The 21,516-nt window shown below is 45.6% G+C and overlaps 1 protein-coding gene across 2 annotated transcripts in view; it reads left to right on the forward strand.

Annotated features, from left to right (window-relative positions):
• The first annotated feature begins 1,800 nt into the window (after window positions 1–1,800).
• Window positions 1,801–21,516, forward strand: part of CDS1 (CDP-diacylglycerol synthase 1) — an 88,933-nt gene continuing 69,217 nt past the window's right edge. The window contains exon 1 of one of the 2 annotated variants that reach the window (XM_050945189.1): window positions 1,801–1,860. In XM_050945189.1, coding sequence (XP_050801146.1) covers window positions 1,825–1,860 — 36 coding nt within the window. In that variant the 5' untranslated portion in view covers window positions 1,801–1,824. Of the gene's footprint in view, window positions 1,861–19,679; window positions 19,725–21,516 lie in introns of those variants that run through there. The other variant, XM_050945190.1, reaches the window with a different exon arrangement.

Consider the following 21,516-nt stretch of genomic DNA (forward strand, 5'->3'; position numbering starts at 1 on the left):
TTGAAAATAAACTAAATACATTATTTAAAAACATTAAAAGCTGTAATGGTATGTATAAATTTGCAATTACATAATGGGCAGTTGCTGGGTGATTGTGATAGTTGGTACCAATGGGCTGTTGTTGCCCGGGGGTGGTGCTGTTGTTGCCCACGGCTGGGTGGGGAGCTGGCCTCTGGGTTCAGGGGTGCCCAGCTCACAGGGGCTGGGCTCCAGGCTGTGGGGGGATGAGGTCGAGGGGGTTTCCAGCTCAGAAGGACTAGGCTCAGAGCTGGGGGTCAGGGCTGTGGGGGGGATGGGGTCAGGAGGGTGCCTGGGGGCACGGGGGCAGCTCAGCTCTGCAGGCTGCTGTTCTCTCCAGCCATCCAGGCACAAGGGGAGCAGGAGCAGGGACCAGCCAAGGACCAAGGGGGCAGGAGCACAGGCACCTAAGGCCGACCTGTGGGGAGGCACTTGCTTACCTTGCCCAATGCATGAGCGTTGGGGTCCTCTTTCTTCCTCCACTCCACCAGACTAGGGCTGAGGCTCTTTTCTTCTCCATGCCCCTCGCTGGGGCTGACGTGGAGGCTGAGCCAGGGGGCAGCCCCCGCTTTCCTCCAGAAGCCCTTGTGTCACGCCGTCGCAGGGCTCCTACCACGTGCGCTAAGCAGAGCTGCGCAGCTCTGCCCAGCCGCTGGCGCCCGCGCCCACGCCCCCACCGGCAACGAGAAAAATTGCAGAGGCTGGAGTCCCTGCTCTGGGAGGGAGAGGGATTCTGAGCCTCTGCCTGCAGCTCAGGGATTCCCCTGGGTCAGCGCAGCCACTGCCAGCCCGAACCTCTGGGCTGCCGCACAGGCGCGCTGACCCGGGGGGTGCCCCGTGCTGCCGGGCTGCCGCGGCGGCTCCCTGACCCGGGGGGTGCCCCGTGCTGCCGGGCTGCCGCGGCGGCTCCCTGACCCGGGGGGTGCCCCGGGCTGCCGTGGCAGCACGCTGAGCTGGGGGGGGCGCTCCGGGCTGCCACGGCACCACGCTGAGCCCAGGGGCGCCCTGGGCTGCCGGGCTGCCATGGTGGCTTCCTGACCCGGGGGGCGCCCTGGGCTGCTGGGCTGCCATGGCAGCACGCTGAGCCTGGGGGGCGCCCTGGGCTGCCGGGCTGCTGCGGTGGCTCCTGGGGGCGCACTGGGCTGCTGGGCTGCCGTGGCAGCACGCTGAGCCCGGGGGGCGCCCTGGGCTGCCAGGCTGCTGCGGTGGCTCCCTGACCCAGGGGCGCCCTGGGCTGCCGGGCTGCCGCGGTGGCACGCTGACCCCGAGGGTGCCCTGGGCTGCTGGCTGCAGGCAGCTGCTGCCGCGGGCAGCTCAGCCTACCTCTCCAGCAGCAGCAGCTGCAACCATTTAAAAATTTTTTTGGGGGCGCCGCTTTTAGGCGCCCTCAAATCTTGGCGCCCTAGGCAACCGCCTAGTTCGCCTAAATGGTTGCACCAGCCCTGTGGCCACCTACTCTCTGGCTGCAGTCTGGGCCTAAGGAGCATCCCGAGCTCGCTGCCTGGTCCAGCCCCAGCTACCCAACCCAAGGCCTTTCTAGCTGCGCTGGGGCGGAGCTAGGGCGTGGGCGTGGCCTGTGACCTCACACAAGGGGGCGGGGCAGGTCGCGTCGCGCTGGAAGCAGGCGGGAGCCGCTCGTGCACATACTCGCGCACCTCGGCCGCGGTGGCTCGCGCAGCTCCTCGCGCACCTGGGTGGCCGCGCCCTTCCAGCGCCCCCTCCCCCGGCGGCGCTGCCGGGGTCTGGTCTGGGGGTGCGGGGCTGGCGGGCGTGCGCGGGGCCCCGGCCGTTGGACCCTCCGGCGGCATGGCGGGGCTGAGGAGGCGAGGCGCCGGCGACAAGGTGAGCGTGGGGGCGCGGCCCGGCGGGAGAGGAGGAGGGGCGAGGTGCCTCTCTGCGTGGCCTCTGGCCGGCCGGCTCGCTCCCCCCGCGCCGCTTTCCCCGCCGGCCCTGGTGGCTGTAGCAGGGGTGAAAGGGAAGAGTGGTTCCTACACCCGCTCTCCCTGCTCCCCCGCACATCACCTTATCCTGGGATGGGTGTAAGAGGAAGAGGAGATTTCTCTCCTCCCCAACCCCCCCGCCCCCTTATGCAGTTGCTGTTCAGTCCTGACAGGGTCACACACTCTACTTTGCACCAGCTGGCACCTTTCCTTAAAGTCTGTGCAGTGCTGGTGGGGCGGGTAAGGGTTCCCTGCTCTGCTCTTCCACGGTCCCTCCCTCTCCCTTGCCTCTTTCCACGCAGGCCTGAGAGGTTGAGGGTAGATTTAAAAGGAGAGTATTCAGCTCCTTTGCGGTTCTACAGCAAGAAGCCGGTCGGTGATTCCCTCTGTACCTGTAGTCTTCATTCATCCTGGCGGGTTGTTTCCTGCAGTTTATCACTCCTCCTGCTTCAGTGCATGAAGTAGTTTGGGAGACATAAACTGCAAATTCAGGGATCTATTGACCTGGTATGTTGGGAAGGAAGAAAAATATTTGTTGCGGAACCTGCCCTAGCTAAAGGTTGTCAGCCCTTCCATGGCAACTCTCTATAGTTTATGGTTTTATTACTCTGATAAACATTTACTTCTGGACTCTAATGTGACTTACAGTATAACATTTCTGTTGAGGAAAAAAAATTTCAAAATACTGAGTCTCTATGTAGCAGTGTTCATTATATTGGCAACTCTTACCTCCTCCCCCAAATGATGCAGTTCTGTTCACCATTCTAAAACAGATTAAAAACCAAAATGATTATCATTATGACTAAAATTAAAAGGACACAGTAATTTTGTAAAATACAGTAGTTGTGTAAATGTTTTTTGTAATTTAAAACTGCTTTGGATTTAAACATTCAGTGTTTGCAACCCAAACATCACAGCATTTTTCTAAAGTATGTGAACTAGACAGTGAAACTGACTAGTGTTTTTGTTTTCACTTCAGTCTCCTTGAAGAAGAATAATAATAGCAAGCAAATCATGAAAAACAAACAAACCTAACTCATTCAAGAAGAGTCATTGTTGGGTAGCATAAACTGAAGGTGTAAGCCAAGAAGAAAGCTAAATGAAGTAATAACTTACTGGGGATCTATAGCAATCTGCCCAAAAGACTTTCTTTTGTTTTTCTAAACATGCCCCAATTCTCTCAGCCTTTTCCCATAGGTCATTTTAAAAAAAATAAACTTGCTCTCATCTGGACTCCCTCAAGTTTGTCCACCTCCCCCTTACAGTGCAGTACACAAAACTGGACTCAGTACTCCAGCTGAGGCCTCACCAGTGCTAAGCAGAATGGAACAGTTACTTCCCATGTCTTAGCTAGAGCACTACTGTTGTTACATCCCAGAAAGATATTTGCCTTTTGCAACAACATCACTTTGACTCATTCATTTTGTGATACACTGTCACCCACAAATCCTATTCTGCAGTATTGCTTTGTAGCCATTATTCTCCATTTTGTATTTATGCATTTGATTTTTCTTTTGTAAGTGCTATACTCTGTATTTGTAGAGTCAGACATAGATGTTGAGATTCACCACAGAATCTGCTGTGCCAGCCCTGCCTTTGGCAGACTGTTTTGACAGGTTTTCAATAACCATGACATGAGACCATACACTAGATTGTTAGTTCACAAAGTGGTGGTAATCCCCACTCTCCTTTACGGCTGTGCAACTTGGGTGACCTATAGAAAACACCTGAAAAATCTGGAATGCCAGTACCAGCACTTTCTCAGGAAGGTCCTCAACATAAACTGAGAGGATCGCTGCACTAATGTCAGTGTTCTCATGGAGGCCAATGCCTTCAGTATGCCTTCACCAGCTGAGGTGGAATGGGCACTGTGTGCTCATATCTGATGCATGCCTACCAAAATAATTGCTCTATACCCAACTTACCAAAGGAGAAAGGAAACAGCGAGGTCAAAAGAAATGTTTTAAAGACACCTTTAATACAAACATCAAGAAATGTGGCCTTGATGCCATGCACTGGGAGACAGTAGCCCAGGTCTGGGCTCGCTGGTGAAGACTTGTCAGAGAAGGGACGAGCACTTTTGAGAAAAATTGCATTGCCCTGGTCACAGAAAAATGCCAGAAGAGAAAGGACAGATGAATGTCATGGCCCAAATCTGCTTTACAACATCACCCGCAATGAGTTCGCGGCTCAAGGATTGGACTCCTCAGTCACCAAAGGATCCATTAAAGAAAATAAAAACTTGTGGAAGAGATCACCCACACCACTGAGGGATTGGTGACGACTCTGTATTTGGGGGTTTTGGATTTCATCTTATTGCTTTCAGACCAATTCTCCAATTTATCAAGATACACCTTTACCCCACTATAACACGACCTGATATAACATGGGTTCGCGTATAGCGCGGTAGCAGGGGGGCTTGGGTGGCGCTTTAAGGGTCCAGGGCTCCGGCTGCTGCAGGGAGCCCCAAGTGCTTTAAATCCCCCTGGAGCTCTGCCGCCTCTACCCTGATATAACAGGGTTTCAACTGTAACACGGTAGGGATTTTTGGCTCCCCACGACCGCGTTATAACGGGATAGAGGTGTAATTGTGAATTCTAATCCAGTCCTTCAAAGTGCATGCAACCCCTTCCATAGAGCTAACCGTCCCTGACGTGTTGGTCTCTGAGAAGCAATGAGACCATTTACATTAGTAGTGCTAATTCATACAAGTAAGGGTTTGCAGGCCTGTATTCATAATAGAGGAGGGCTCTTCTGATGCTTTGGTCTGTATATTTAAGCTATTAAAAACTTGAAAGGAATGGCAAGCTTTTATTTTGATAGTACCTTGTTCTGAAGTCAAGATGTTACATTTGGCTAGACATACATAATTTTATCAGAATACGGCCTGATGTGTGATTTCTGATTTCTTTGGAATATAACATTGGAGTGTAGGACAAGCATTGAAACACTTATGTCTTAATGCTGGCGGAGTGGTAATACTTTAATTCCTTTGTCTGCTAAAATTTATTTTAATCTAAGTAGTTGAGAAACGTCTTGCTTTTTTCTGTTTGATAGAATGATCCTCTTGTTCACTGAAATCATTTTTGTTTCAAATTCAGGAGCACTTTATTGTGCCCACAATACATTCTAGTATTAGCAGGGGCCACAGCATCGAGAGTATTTCTTGCGTGCTCTTCAGTTAGCTAAGTGCTTAATGTGGTAGGGAGGGAGCAGGGTATAATAGTTGCACTGCAGGAGTTTTGGGTTTTATTCCTGTATCTGCTACTGAATGTTACTGAGGTATTAATTGCCAAAGAGATTCCTATCTCTGGAATGGAGAAAATACAGTGGGTGTTGAGATCTAAGTAAACGTTCATGAGGTGCTTGATGTCTGCGTCTGTGGGCTTGTCTACACTCGAAATGCTACAGCAGTGCTTCAGTGTAGATGCTACCTACGCTGATGGGAGGGGTTTTCCTGTTTGCATAGGTAATCCACCTTCCCGAGAGGTAGGAGCCAGGTCCATAGAAGAATTTTTTCTGTCGACCTAGCACTGTCTACATAGGGCCTTAGGTCTTCTTAACTGTGTTGCTCAGGCTTGTGAATTTTTCACATCCCTGATATGTGGCTGGGCCAATCTAATTTTCTAGTATAGTGCAGCCCTAAATAAGGGAGTGCAGTCCCTAACCTCTGTACTATGGAGAAAGAACGGAGGTGAATTATGAACCTTGCTGTACAGGGTTTGCTTAGCATACCCCTATAATCTCCTAATTTTTTTTTTTATGGTTTGGGTATCTTTTATAAAATAAATAAATAAAATAAAATAAAAAGTTGGCCTAAGGAAAGCCCAAGAAGGGCTTGGAGGGTTTGCTTCACTTCACAGTTAGCACCGTTACTCCACTCTAACTACCCTAGCTCAAGTGAGAGTGTGCCAAACACCACTCTCCATTGCATTACTAGCTCCAGTGTCAGCAGTGCTCAAGCTTCAACCCAGCCCACTCTGACAGCTTAAAGCACCACTTTAGCTACACTAGAGATTGGTGTGGACAGAAGACTGTGCAGGGGCAAAACTGGTGTTTGCTGCATTGCTAGATTGAACTGTAAAGACGAACACTAATATGTGCTGGAGTCAGGTGTGCAAGTTTGTAGCCTGTTGTGCTTAGATGAGGCTTGGACTCCATCACAACTGTCATTTTTGTCCTTCTATTATCTATTTGACCCTCACTTTTATTGTCATATCCTTCCTCTGTCGCTGTGGGGCAGGGACTATATCACACAGAAAGTCACAGGTTTCTGTTAGACTCTCTAAAAGACTTATGTTGTCCCTTCTCCAGGTGGTGATGAAAGCAGAAAATGCAATGAAATATTTGGCAGCCTGGGTTGTGGTAAGCAGGAGAAAGAGGGAGGGACGTGTTTTTCATGCACGACAGGTGCCATTGTCTTTTTCTGAATATTTCAAAAAGGATAGGCAAAGCAAATTCTTGGGTAAAACCTGGAGTTGAGGTTTAAAGACTGTCACTCACATTCATTTTTTTAAAGAAAACCCCTGAGAATGTTGCAATTTCCACATAATTCCTCTCTCCTTACCCCCAATAACAAAAAGTTGGAAAGTTTGGAAATTCAAAGTTAATTCATTTTAAAAAACATTTCAGCCAAAAAGACTTGAAAATATGGAGATATTTACAGTCATCCAAACATCCTTATTGTTACTGTTTCATAACCATGTCTATATCCAGAAACCTTGACAATATAAGCCACAAATGGCTGTTGGTTGTCTGATAAAATTAGTTCCAAATTAGCACAGTCTTGTTAGACCACTTTATTGTTGATCTAAGAGGGTTTTCACAGTGCCGTTGTTTGTTTACATTGCAACCTTGTGTGACTCCTGACTTCTTTGGGGCCATAAACATAAAGATTTGCACTTGACCACATTGAATTTAAAAAAAAAAAAATGTTGGGGAGGGAAGGAGAATCATTTGACTTTGATCTCCTTCCCATTCCCACCCCCACAGATGCATCACAGTTCCCCATCTAATAATAGTTTAAATCAGGGGTTCTCAAACATTCATAGTTTAGATTCAAATTTAATAGAATATCTAGTTAACTACCTACTTTCCCACTTGTGACTGTCAACCAAATTCTCTCCCATTATGTGCATGTAAGATACCTGTAGCAACTACAGCAATCTAATACTAAGGAAGTATTTAACATTTATTTCCTCGTTGAATGTAATCTGTGACCTGGAATTGACAATAGCCAGCGCCATGTGACCAGACAGCAAGTACTCTGTGGACCACAGTTGGAGTACTGCAGTTTTAAATAATATGAAAACAAAAGTACTTCTTCATACTTAACCTTGTTTTTATTCAATATGGTTTATTATAGTATATTGGTTGTACAAACTGTATCTCTGTCTATCTTAGAGACTGTTAGGCAACTGCTCAAATAATTGTTGAACAAGTCCTGCTACAGAATGTTATCACACTAGCAAAAATAAATCTAAAAACTAAAGATAAAACAGAAATCTCTGGAGCTTTTTGGATAGTGGTGTTTCTGTGGGAGTTTGGTTTGAGAAGATAGTGGAGATTTTGTGTTTTGAAGTTGCAGTGATTTCTTCCAGGTTGTGGCTTGAATCAGTGCTTGCTGATATCCTGTAACATGGGGGCAGTGCTGACCTAGTTTGGCTAGGTTTAAAAGCCAATGTCTGGGGAACATTGAAGCAGCTAGCAGTTAACAGTAGAATTTCTATGGGACTCTGTCCCCCCCCCTCACCTTTCTTTTCTAGGAATAGGGTCTAGAAAGAGAAGACAGTGGTTACTAAGGCTGCTGTAAAAATGACTCAAGGAGAGGAGACAGGATGGCGAGGTGCAAAAGCTGTGGGATGTATATAATCCATGAGTGCATATCTGACAGAAGCTGTGTACATGTGAAATGTCATCTGGAACAGCTCACAGCAGAGAAGATCCAAGTATTAGAGATGCAGTGGGGATGAGGGGATTGGAAGGTATAATACAGAAGAGGAGAGCAGAGGTGGTACAGATCTCTGAATATTTGTGGACACCTGGCAAACAAAAGGAACTGGAGGACATTCTGCCAGAAGAGGAGGGTGATCCATTGAAGAATGACCCTGAGGACAAGGCAGAGGAAGAGACCAGCTAGTGGTGGTGAAACCCAGTTGAGTAACAGGTTTGCTGAACTAGTGAATGAAAAGAAACAGGCAGAAGATGATGTGGTGCGGAAGAAAAATGAGAGAGACCGCCCCTGCAGAAGAGAGGAATACTTGATGGAGATACTTGGGGACTGGAGCCCAAGGAAAAATTAGGATGATGTATAGGGGACTGCAAGAGAGAATATAACACCAAGAAGAACTAGGATACTCAGAATCTGTGTGATTGGGGACTCCATACTCAAAAGAATTGACAGTACTGTCACCAGATTCAGGGAACAGAAGAGTGCTGCCTGCTAGGAGCAAGGATACTAGATGTTATGAAGCTGAAAATGATCCTAATGGAAGTGAGGGGGAAAAGCCCACTGATTGTGCTGCATCTCAGGCTGAATAACACTGATTGATAGATTTTCACATGTATAGGGAGATGTGTTTGAAAAGAGTCTGTGATAGATTTTTTTGGTGGGGGGGGGAGGGCATCAGGGAGAAGAGAACATCCATTGAGATGAATATGTAGTTTGACACCTCTGGGATGTCATTAACCTGAGAACATCCCATTGGGATGAATGGCTAGATCGCATCTCTGTCATCCTCTTAGGGTATGGCTACACTTACAGCTGTACAGCGTTGGGAGTTACAGCTGTCTTCGTACAGCTGTGTAGGGAAAGCACTGCAGTGTGGCCACATTTGCAGCGGTGTTGGGAGTGGTGCATTATGGGCAGCTATCCCAGAGAGCACCTCGTCCCATTTTGGCGCCGTGGGTTGTGGGAAGGGGATGGAAGGGTGCGGGTCATTCCGCTTCCTGTCCTAACGCCCCCATGATGCATCACTTCACATCCCAGCAGTCACTGTTTTTCTGTCCACGTTTGGCGCCACTGTGAGTCTCCCAACGGTTTCTGTGCAGCGCGATTCTGTGGGAAATGGAGCCAGAGCTGCTGAGGACTTTGCTGGTGAGTGTTGCCGGCACATCACGTTTGGCAGTTGAGCTATTCCTTCAACTCCAAAGTGACAGTGAGGAGTCCGACGATGATATCGAGTCTCCTGACGCGTATGACACTAAATTGCTTGTGGCATTCAGGGAAATGCTCAGCACCGTGGAACGCTGCCTTTGGTCTCGGGGAAACAAGCACTGAGTGGTGGGATCACATCGTCCTGGAAGTCTGGGATGACAATCAGTGGCTGCAGAACTTTCGGATGAGAAAAGCCACTTTCATGGGACTGTGTGCTGAACTCGCCCCCACCCTGTGGCGCAAGGACACGAGATTGAGAGCTGCCCTGCTGGTGGAGAAGTGGGTGGCTATTGCAATCTGGAAGCTGGCAACTCCAGACAGCTACCGATCGGTCGCAAACCAGTTTGGAGTGGGAAAGTCGACCGTTGGAATCGTGTTGATGCAAGTTTGCAGGGCCATTAATCGCATCCTGCTAAGAAGAACCGTGACTCTGGGGAACATGCAGGACATTGTGGATGGCTGTGCACAAATGGGTTTCCCTGACTGTGGAGGGGTGATAGATGGGACGCATATTCCTATTCTGGCACCACCCCACCTAACATCTGAGTACATTAATCGGAAGGGGTATTTCTCTATGGTTCTCCAGGTGCTTGTGGATCACCGTGGGCGTTTCATTGACATTAACACAGGCTGGCCTGGAAAGGTGCATGATGCACGCATCTTTCGGAACAGAGCCCTGTTCAGGAAGCTGCAGGTCGGGACTTTTTTTCCTAGAGCGGAAGATCACAGTAGGGGACGTCGAAATGCCCATTGTGATCCATGGAGACCCTGCTTACCCGTTAATGCCGGCTCATGAAATCGTATACAGGGAAGCTTGACAGGAGCAAGGACCAGTTCAACTACAGGCTGAGCTGGTGCCAAATGACTGTGGAGTGTGCTTTTGGCCGTTTGAAAGGGCGCTGGCGATCTCTGTACGAGAAGCTAGACTTGTGGGGCGGGGGGAAGCAGCATCCCTGCGGTTATATCCGCGTGCTGTACACTCCATAATATTTGTGAAGGGAAGGGTGAAACGTTCAGTCAGGAATGGACCTCTGAGGTTCAGTGCCTGGAGGCTGAATTTGCACAGCCAGAGAGCAGGGCTACTAGAGAGGCCCAGCACAGGGCTACAAGTATTAGGGATGCCTTGAGGGAGGAATTTGAGGCTGGAAACCAACAGTAATGTTTGGTGCCTTGCACAGGAGTGAAGTGCAGTGGTTACAATGTTAGTAGGAATCTGTTTTTCCTAAGCTGATTTGCAGTGCCTGTTTCTTTCCTGGGCTACGGTATCTTTGACTTTCTGCAATAATAAAGACTGTTTTCAAAGCCAAGAATTCATTTATTGAAAAGAAAATAACTTTGACAGACACACAACATTTTGGGAACCTAAAAGGGCAAAGGGGTGGGGTGGTGAACTGTACAGTCACAGGTTTGAATATGTCCTGTCTGGAGTGCTGTGCTTCAGGATGAAAATACTGCATGGTGATGGGGGTTGAGTGCAGAGGGTAAGGGTCGTAGTTCTCAGGGCTGGTTGGTGAACGTACAGCTGTTGGAGGCAGCTGGTGGTGGTAGGAACCTGGATGCTGGGGAAGGGGGTTTGGAGCTGACATTGGGGAAAGAGCTTTGGGACGGGGCGGGGCCGGCACGGTAATGCTCTGCCTACAGGGCTACAAGTGACTGGATAGAGTCTGCTTGGCGCGCCAGGATGCCTATCAGCTGTTTTGTGCTTTTCTTCTTAGCCACTGCATTTCTCTGGCGGATCCTGCTTTCCCTTTCCCTCCAGTCCTGCAGTTTTTTACTCTCTCTGGCTGAGTGATCCATAACTGCTTTCAGCATGTCTTCTTTGCTTTTTCGTGGCTTCTTCCTGAGGTTTTGTAGCCTCTGAGCAGTGGATGATACGGGCAGTCGAGTAGTGAAGGACACTTTTCGAAAGGCAAAAATGGCAAGAGTTAACAGAGGCAGCATTGTTTATAATCTCACCCAGACAGTTATTCCCACACAGTGAAGGAGTTTACAGTCTTCACTTTAGCATACTTTTCCCATACCAAACAGAGCGCACATAAGCCACAGGAGCCACGAAATGGTGAGTAAGGGGGACTGATTGCTTCAGGGATGTGCAGGGGTTTCTGTGCGTTGGGGGAAACAAACTGCTGCAGGGGGCATCTACACTGAACAGTCTCCCAACATTTTCCACAGGAGTTAATCCTGGAAGATACCTCGCTGCTGTGGGTCACCTGGGAAGAGCGAGAGGGTTTTCTACAGCAATGCGGATTCCGCCCTGGCCCCTATGCAGCTTGTCTGTGTGCAGCAATGGTCCCCCCACCCCTTGCGGCACAGTGGCGCGAACGCGTTAGCCTGACTGGGACAAGGACCACAGTGGCTCTCCCTATAAACTTGTGCAAGCGCATTGCCCACGCTCTGGCTGAAACTTTTGAAGAGATTACTGAGGCTGATTACTGCGACTTGATAGACCACATCAATGGGCTATTCCACATCTAGGCATGCATGCAGCCCTAACCCTCCCCCCTCTCCCGAAACATTTCCATCCTGAAAATAAAAGCTGCTTACCGGGAACCCTCTCCTCTGCTTGTCCTTCACCAAGTACTGGCTGCTGCGACTGGCTACCTTCCTCCTGGCTTGAGAAGAGCTCCTGGCTGCATGCTTCCTGGGATTCTGGGGTGTCTCCCTCCACCCCAGTACCCTCACTCTTCGTTCCCACCACCCCGCTCTGAAGTGTCCATCGTGGTCGTCGGATTGGCAGTGGGGTCGCCCCCAAGTATCGCGTCCAGCTCCTTGTAAAAACGGCATGTCGTGGGGGCAGCACTGGAGCAGCGGTTTCCCTCCAGGGCTTTGCAATAGGCACTCCGTAGCTCCTTCACTTTAACCCTGCTACTGCACCGCTTCCCGGTCATGGCCCCTTTCCAGCATGGCCCTTGAGATCTGCCCATAGGTATCGTAATTCCTACGGCTGGAGCGCAGCTGTGACTGCACAGCTTCCTCACCCGAAACACTGAGGTCCAGCAACTCGCCATTGCTCCATGCTGGGGCTCGTTTGGCACGTGGAGGCATGGTCACCTGGAAAGAGTCTGATTGCACTCCACACCTGGCTGAGCAAACAGGAAGGGGATTTTTAAAATTCCCGGGGCATTTAAAGGGCGGGTCACCTGAGGCCAGGGCAGTGGAGTGCGAACTGATGAGCAGAGTGGCTGAACAGGCATTCTGGGATACCTCTGAATACTCTGGAGGCCAATTACGGCGCTTTTGGTGGCCACACTGGCAGAGCAGCGCTGCATCACCAGCGCTGCAATCGTTATACCCCAGGCAGAGCAGGAGTACAGCCAGCGCTGCAGCCAGGGAGATGCAGCGCTGTATGTACCTTGCAAGTGTGGACGGTGAGTAAGTTATAGCGCTGTAAACCCACCACCAGCGCTGCAACTCTCCAGTGTAGCCATATCCTTATGTTTCAAAGGATTGGGCAGAGTTGCCTCCAGCTGGTAGGTAGGCTCCTCACATATCATGAATTACCACCTTCCCTCATCCTTGTGGTGCTTCCAGCCCTACTGGGGCATTGGGGATCCAGGAGATGGGCAGAGCTAGTGGTAGCATTCCAATGAAGGCTTTTTGTTTTTTCCATACCCCAACAAGTGCCTGCTTACTACCACCACTTCCTCAAAAAACAAGGGAAATTCACTGCTTGAAAACTTGATTAATGCAGAGTTAAGGTTGACCAGCGATGCCTTGTACCCTTCCAGAAAATCAAATGCACCTGAAAACTAGAAAATAAAATTAAATGAAAACAAGTGAGCACATCTGAAAATCAGGGAATACAGAGTTAAGGTAATATCTCCCACTCTCTTATCTATCCAACTGTGCCTGTCTTCTGATGCTGACAGGCAACCAAAACAAACTGGACATACCCCTCACAAAATCTGCCATTTTTTGTGTTGTGTTGGGTACAACATAATGTTATACCGTCATTCCTCTTCGTACACTCTTACTGACCCTCACTTTGCTTTACTAAGATTTTTGGGCAGTGAATAGTGGAAGCCTATTGTTATCAAGCTTCCAAATGCTGCTGAGAGAAAGGCATAGGACCAGGGTGTGTGCTGTGTCTGACAGGAGGCAAAGAAGAGAAGGCTCATCCCAAGCGAAAGGGATGAAAAGATGTTTTAAGTATCTTAAATTCTGAGATGCCCCAGGAAGTTGAGCTTTCCTTGAAATAAGTTAGAGTGGACTTCGGGAGCTTTAATTTATGGCAGATTTACCTCGCTCCCAGCATAGAGCACTGACCATTTCCTCACAAACTCAGCAGGCCCTTGTGTTGGGGGTTATGAGGAAAGTGTGTGTGGTGGTGGTGGTGAAGTCAGGGGAGGTAGGTGTGGCAGACTTGGAAATCTGATCTGGATTTGAAGTTAACATTCCAGATTACTAATTCAGATTCACTGTATGTTTCTGGCTTTGAAAATAGAAGTAAAATGACTTCTTCATTGGTAGAACTGAGGTAATATTTATGAGGCTGTTGAAGATTAATACTGGCATCCTTGAAAATAGAGCCTCATAAGGGCTTATCCTAGATCAGTGTTTAACTGTAACTCCTCACTCCTGGAAGTGGCAAGAAAGGCAGTTGGAGGGGGAGTCATGAGGCATTGAAAATTGTAGTACAGTCCAACAGTGTTCGTGTGGTAAAGTGCCTAGCACCGTAGAGTCGTGGTCTATGCCTAGGGCTGCTAGATGCTGGGATAATACTATTCATAAAAGCAAAGAAAATCTCACTCCCCGTGCCACCCTTAGGGTATGTCTTCACTAGCAACGTTAAAGTGCTGCCGCCCGCAGGAGCGCTTTAACATGGCTGTGTAGTCGTGGCACCAGCACTGGGTAAGAGCTCTCCCAGTGCTGTGAAAAAACAAAAATCACCCCCACAAGGGGAGGAGCTGGGAGCACGGCTTCCAATGCTGGTGCACTGTCTACACTGTCACTTTACAGCGCTGAAACTTGCAGCGCTCGGGGGTGTTTTTTCACACCCCTGAGCGAGAAAGTTGCAGTGCTGTAAAGTGGCAGTGTAGACAAGGATTTACCCTTCAAGATCAAGTATTCTGTGAATTTCTCAAAACACACAGGCAGATTATATGGGCTTATCTTTATCACTGACTCTCTTTGTGGGGGTTTAATAGTTAATGGAAGGGAGTTGTGAAAATTTGACCTTGAATAAGGGATTACCAACCTGAAAAAAATTGATCAATGCCATCCTATGATATTAAAGTCACATCTTAGATCTGGACCAAGTGGTATGTTCCCATAACTATTCTGTTCTACTGAGGCTACTGATCTGATCATTATTATAGTATCTTTCCTGAGAATGCCGGAATGCCGAGGCCTTTTTTTTTTTTTTTTTTTTTTTTTAGTGTTTTCTTATAAATTATAGCTGAAATTCTAGTGACAACTGTATTAAGGTGCTTATCAGTTTACCTGTCAATCCTTGTTTAGTCATAACTTTGTGTAAATTTTACTTTTCAAACTGAAACTTTCCAGGATTTCTCTGGTGGGGTTTTTGAAAGTTTGATTCAAACTATAGTTGAGCCCTTCTTGAAAATAAGTGGGAAAACATTCTCCATTATATTAAAACAAAAGAATCTTTCCAAAAACAACCACCCTCAAATATGATTTCTTCTATCTTTCTGAACAGCTGTTTCGTTCAAATGTCTGGAGCTAGAATTGAAACAGTGATTGAAGTGGAAGTGTTGACTTTTTCTCATTGGAAAACCACACTGCATGTGTGAAATGTTAGCACTAAGCTCATTCATAAAATGAGCAGTCAAGGGGCATGGTGGTACCCAATTAATTGGCTGTATACTGAAAAATGTACTGAAAGAATGCACTAAATGAGGTCTGATTACACAAAAGCCCTTCCCTTATTCACCCTACATCTTGTACTTAGATGACTTTGTGGGTCACTATTTACCATGCATATGCAGAATACTAAACCACTATAAGATTGTACACATGAATCAACCTAAGATTTCTATACTAATCTGTAAATGAAACACTTTCTTGATTCAAGCAGCAAAGAATCCTGTGGCACCTTATAGACTAACAGACGTTTTGGAGCATGAGCTTTCGTGGGTGAATACCCACTTCCTCAGATGCATGTAATGGAAATATCCAGGGGCAGGTATATATATGTGTGCTAGCAAGCAAGCTAGAGATAACGAGGTCAGTTCAATCAGGGAGGATGAGGCCCTGTTCTAGCAGTTGAGGTGTGAAAACCAAGAGAGGAGAAACTGGTTCTATAATTGGCAAGCCATTCACAGTCTTTGTTCAATCCTGAGCTGATGGTGTCAAATTTGCAGATGAACTGAAGCTCAGCAGTTTCTCTTTGAAGTCTGGTCCTGAAGTTTTTTTGCTGCAGGATGGCCACCTTAAGGTCTGCTATAGTGTGGCCAGGGAGGTTGAAGTGCTCTCCTACAGGTTTTTGTATATTGCCATTCCTAATGTCTGATTTGTGTCAATTTATCCTTTTCCGTAGAGACTGTCCAGTTTGGCCGATGTACATAGCAGAGGGGCATTGCTGGCATATGATGGCGTATATTACATTGGTGGATGTGCAGGTGAATGAACCAGTGATGGTGTGGCTGATCTGGTTAGGTCCTGTGATGGTGTCGCTGGTGTAGATATGTGGGCAGAGTTGGCATCGAGGTTTGTTGCATGGATTGGTTCCTGAGCTAGAGTTATTATGGTGTGGTGTGCAGTTACTGGTGAGAATATGTTTCAGGTTGGCAGGTTGTCTGTGGGCAAGGATTGGCCTGCCACCCAAGGCCTGTGAAAGTGTGGGATCATTGTCCAGGATGGGTTGTAGATCCTTGATGATGCGTTGGAGGGGTTTTAGCTGGGGGCTGTATGTGATGGCCAGTGGAGTCCTGTTGGTTTCTCTCTTGGGTTTGTCTTGCAGTAGGAGGCTTCTGGGTACACGTCTGGCTCTGTTGATCTGTTTCCTTATTTCCTCATGCGGGTATTGTAGTTTTGAGAATGCTTGGTGGAGATTTTGTAGGTGTTGGTCTCTGTCTGAGGGGTTAGAGCAGATGCGGTTTCTTGATTCAGTTATTAAAGGAAAAACTAATTTGAAAGAGAATTAAGGTAAGCTGCCACTTACCTATTTCTCCTAAAGAAGCTTCTACCTCTGTTCTGCAGCCTTTTTCAGAAAGCATATATGCCAAGTTCTATACCTTAGTCTTGAGATCATAAAATTCCTCTTAAATGCTTTCTATCACCCGTTGATTATCCTTGAATATGCCTTTTTTGAACACTTTTTTTTTGCCTATTTGTAACATTCACAAGTGAATGCAGTGCTTTTGCTACATATGCTTTGCTGTTTTTCAGTTTTGAGCAGTGTGAATCCAGATTTATATTTAAGTTTCTGTAAATGTGATCCCTCACTCATTGCCTGTGGAATTGCCATTATGTATAACACACTTTTGTCTTCTACCACTTCATACATTCCAAGTTGGTAACTTACTGCTTAGTCCTCTATTATACATTCTGAGATTTGATCCACAGGGCCAGTTGTCTGGCTCTGACTTAAGAATGCACAACACTGTGCAGATCCTGGACTCTTGAAGGGTTTGTCAGTGCTACTGATGGGAGATGTGATTTGTGGCACACATAGCCATACCTGAGCTAGCTTTTTAAAAAAAAGATTAGCGGTATAGCTGTGGCTGCATAAGCTAACTCCCCAAGTATGTACCCAGGTTACGAGGTGGGATTGTTCTCAGGCAGGGTGAATTGCTTTAAATCAAAGCAATCTTAATCATGATTTAAATCAGCAAGCAGAAAACTTTAATTCAAGTAGTCTATTTTAATCATGATTTGCATTTGTACTTTTCAGTTATTTTTCTAAAGAAAGATTGATTTGCATTGATAACCATTAAAACATGTTGATTTACAACTAACTCTAGCCTTTACACTATCATCCTGGTTAGCAAAAAACAAAAACAAAACAAAACCAAATTTAGTCATTCTACACACTTTTTTTTAAAGCAATTATATAACTTGATATCCATTTATTCAGATTCTTAATGTTTATATTCTGTTAGAAAACAGTGAATGATGCATTTCTTATATTAGGTTGATTTATTTTTTTTACTTGTGATTTGTATCAAACTCTATTTGAATGGAAATTCAAATTAAATTTAGTACACAAAACATTTAATTTTTATTAAATAAAACTACTTTAAGTCTTCAGGACACATAAGCAAAAATGTTTATCAAAACGAGTTTTTCATTTAAAACTGATGTATGAAACAAAGAAAGTGTCATCTGTAATTATTGAGCTGAAGGATAATGATGACCAGAAAAATTATGTTCAAGATTTTAGAACTAGTAATCTCATTCGCTCTCACATAGCTTTTATTTATAGATTAGAAGAGAAAAATAAGCTTTCCTGTGTTTTTGTTTTATTTATTTTGATGCCCCGTTGGTTTCTTAACTGTGAATACACTAATCGTTTGAACTGAGCTAGCTGAATGAACTGAAATGAAGAAAATATTCTCTCTGCACCTACAGAAGAGGCCACTGTTGGCAAAAGCTGGTTTAGTACTTCAGCAGACTCTGATTCTAGGCGTGAGTGACACAAACCATAAAGTTAATGGAACTTTCTTTAATTCTTGGTAGCAAACATACTGCCTAGTATTATTTATATTTATTTTTAACAATTTTAATTAGACGTTTAGGCCTTAACAAAGGTTAACAATTAAAAATTGTTTTACTTATGTTTATTTTTAAAAAATAACCCGTATTTAATTTAAACATACATTCATTTTTTTAATCCACGCTGTTCTCGAGTGGCTAGGCCGTACTGCTGCAGTTACACAGCTATTTTTAGCAAGCTAGTACAAGTATGTATACACGTGATGCAGTCACACCTCTTGATTGCAGTGCAGACACACTTAGAGAGGAGTCATTTTGGCAGCTGCGAGAGTCCCTTTTAAGGAGGTCTGTGTTCTAACTAAAATGACATTCCTTAATATAAAAGAGTGGATTAAAAACAAGAAATATCTACCACCAGTAATCCTGACCAAATTGTAGTGACTTCAGACCATGGTTTCTTTTAACTAAAAAATGGCAACCTGCATATCTTACAAATTTAATTTTTCTACAGTCTTCTTTACCAAGACCCCTTCAGTTGCTGTGATTTTCAAAAATTTTGTTTTACAGCTTGGAACTTTAATCTCAGCTTTTTAATACATGAATACTGCTAAGAACTGGGTTAACTTTCTGTTAAAATCTCAAACACCCTTGATCTGCACATACAAGAGTGTGGCATGCTTGTTTACTTGTTACCTAGATCTCTGTCTAAATTCATTTCACATGTCTGTTGGAAATCATCTCATATCTTGTTAGTGACCATCTCAAGGTAGGGTAAGCCCCCATCCCGAATTGGGGTGGGACAGTCCTGAAATACAGAGCTCAAGCTCTGTATGTCACTTAGGGCTAACCTGAGCTAATTATCTTGGGGATCCCTTCCTTACGCATAGAAATATTGTCCTCTCCATATTCCAGGAAGCATCATGGTCAGTTTTTCTTGACATGAATTTTTATCTCCTTCTCCCAGAGCTCAAGTTGATGGGATGAGGGTTTGTGCACTCTTCACTTCATGGGTGTTTGTGGGGAGCAATCTACAAAGTCTTTTGTCCACCAGTGTTCCACAAGGGATTGTCTGATGTCTGTAGACTTTTGTTGGGCAGGAGATGACACCTTTTTTAGTAAACCAGTATTTCATACTAGAAAATGCTTCTCTCCTAATAGTGGAGGTTTACGGTTTTGGAGCAAACACTTTTTTATAGTTACAAGGCAAGCACTTTAATATTGACCTTATAATAGAGGATATAGATAATATAAGTGAGATCAATGCGTGCAGAAATTTATAAGAATTTCATAAAGTCTAAACACAGAGCTTAACTTTTGTTTTAACAATATGAAACACACAGGTGAGTTTCTAGCTATGCTTTTGTCAGTGTTCAGTGAGGCCTAGGGGCCTTTGCATGAACTGGCACCTCTTCTGCCAGCATCACAGCCTCTGTGGTTAATACTTCAGAAAGCCAGGCTTGCTCTTTAAACAAACTCAAAATGATGTCAGCTAAACAGTAGGTTTGAGTACTTCTGAAAGAAAAGGCAGGCAGGCTAGCACAAGATGATATCCAAGTTTTTCTTTCAAACAATGGAAGTATGTTGCCTCTTTTCTCCAAGTACTGCTAATGCAAACAGACTTTATATAGGAGGCAGGGGGGGAAAAACTGTGGAGATGATAAACCTTGAAGCAATGAAACCACAAACTGCAAGACTATTTGATCAAAGTAGCTACTTTCTTGGCTGAACAACCCTAGCTACCTGATTTACCAAAAGTAGTGTAATTCTGTTTATAGAACCTCTGATGTATTGGGTCCAGCATTTGGAATTGAGTCCTCTAAATTCCTGAGAACAAGAGCATGGCTTGATCTAGTAAACTAGTTGTAGGATGCACACTGCATAATTTAATGTTTGCCTGTAAAACACCATGGATGCCTGTAGTGCTAGATAACAGAGAAGAAATTACCTTTCTGGAGGAGTTTACATTCTTAAATTAGAGTTCATTTATCATATTTGTGAGTATCTTATTTTTATTTCATGCCTATATTGAAAAATACATCTTCCTTCCTCTTTATGATGCTGAGATTCTCATATGTTAACTTTATTAACCTTCTTGAGTACTGTACTTCTCTCTAGTCTCTATCCACAGTATCAGTTAATAGTGTCTTCCAGAATTTTACTCTCCTCTTCTCAGCATTGTGTTTAACCTTTTTAAACATTAATTGAAAAACTCTTTACCTACCAAATGTGAATTTTGGCTTATGTTTTTGCTGCAACAGTTAATTGTCTTGCTGCAGCAGCCTTAAGAAAAATGAGTCCTTGAAGATCTGGATTCCTTCACTTTTTCACTTAAAATGACGTGTTGCCTGGTTTAAGGAGCTGAAGACAGAACATCAAACTTATGAGAGAGACGAGGTGGGTGAGGTAATAACTTTTATTGGACCAACTTCTGTTGGTGAAAGAAGAGGTGAATTTTGAGCTCCACAAAACTCTTCAGATCGTGTAATTTTAGTCTTCACAAATTCTGGCAATATTTGCCTCTATTGCTATTCTATTGTAAGGGATGGAGTTTGGACACAAGTCGCAGTCCAATTTAATAATAAGGGATGGTTCCACTATTTGCCATCAACACAGACATCCTTTTCCCTTTTTTCAAAAGTGACACACTTAGGAGCCTAAATTTCAGTGAAAGTCAGTAGTACTTAGGCTTCTACATGACGTTTTGATAATGGGACTTAAAGCAGCATAGATCAAAGCACGCTATAGAACTTTTAGTGCATGACAGCAGGGTGCACATGGACACTTAGGTCATGTCTACACCACAGAGTTAAGTTGACTTAAGTTACATCAACAATCATAAAGCGCTGTAATTACATTGCTTATGCATATTCACACAACACTCTCTGTGTTGGCAGAGTGCATCCATAGTTGGTGCGCTAGCAGTGCACCATAGGTAGCTATCCCACTGTGCAAATTGTCACCTTCTGCAACTAGGGCTTCTGGGAATAGACCCCATGATGCAGTTTTCTCCATCCCATCATTCCATGGGTTTCTGACTACATTGCGTGCCATTTTTCAACTGCCCCTGTAAACTTTGTGCCCGTCATCTGTGTCTGAAAGCACGGATCCTGCACTGCTCTCATGTGATGAGCATTATGGACACACTGCAAGATCAGCCGCATTATTTCATGAGCTGCAAATCTAGAAACGAATCTGTGGTGCCTGCCGTGATGAGCATTATGGACACACTGCAAGATCAGCCGCATTATTTCATGAGCTGCAAATCTAGAAACGAATCTGTGGTGCCTGCCATGCAGAGTGCCATGGAAAGAAATAATTCAGGATTAATGTTGGCATTCATGAAGCAGCTGCACATGGTGGGCTGTTGCTATTGGACTCAGGAAACAAGCACTGAGTGGTGGGACTGGGTTTTGATGCAGGTATGGGATGACTAGCAGTGGCTGCAGAACTTTTGGATGCGCAAAGCTTTTTTCCTGGAACTGTGTGCTGAGCTTGCCCCTGCATTGCGGTGTAAGGACACTAGAATGAGAGCTGTCCTCATGGTGGAAAAATGAGTGACAATCACTGTATGGAAGGTGACAACTCCAGACTGCTAGTGGTCAGTTGGGAATCAGTTTGGAGTTGGGAAGTCCACCATGGGGGTTTCAGTGATGCAAGTGTGCAGGGCCATTAATTGCCTCCTGCTGTGAAGGACTGTGACTCTCTGGGCAATGTGCAGGAAATAGTGGATGGCTTTGCAGCAGTGGGATTCCTTAACTGTGGCAGCGCGATAGATGGCACGCATAT

The sequence above is a fragment of the Gopherus flavomarginatus genome, chromosome 3 (genome assembly GCF_025201925.1).
Source record: "Gopherus flavomarginatus isolate rGopFla2 chromosome 3, rGopFla2.mat.asm, whole genome shotgun sequence".
NCBI classification, from domain to species: Eukaryota; Metazoa; Chordata; order Testudines; family Testudinidae; genus Gopherus; species Gopherus flavomarginatus.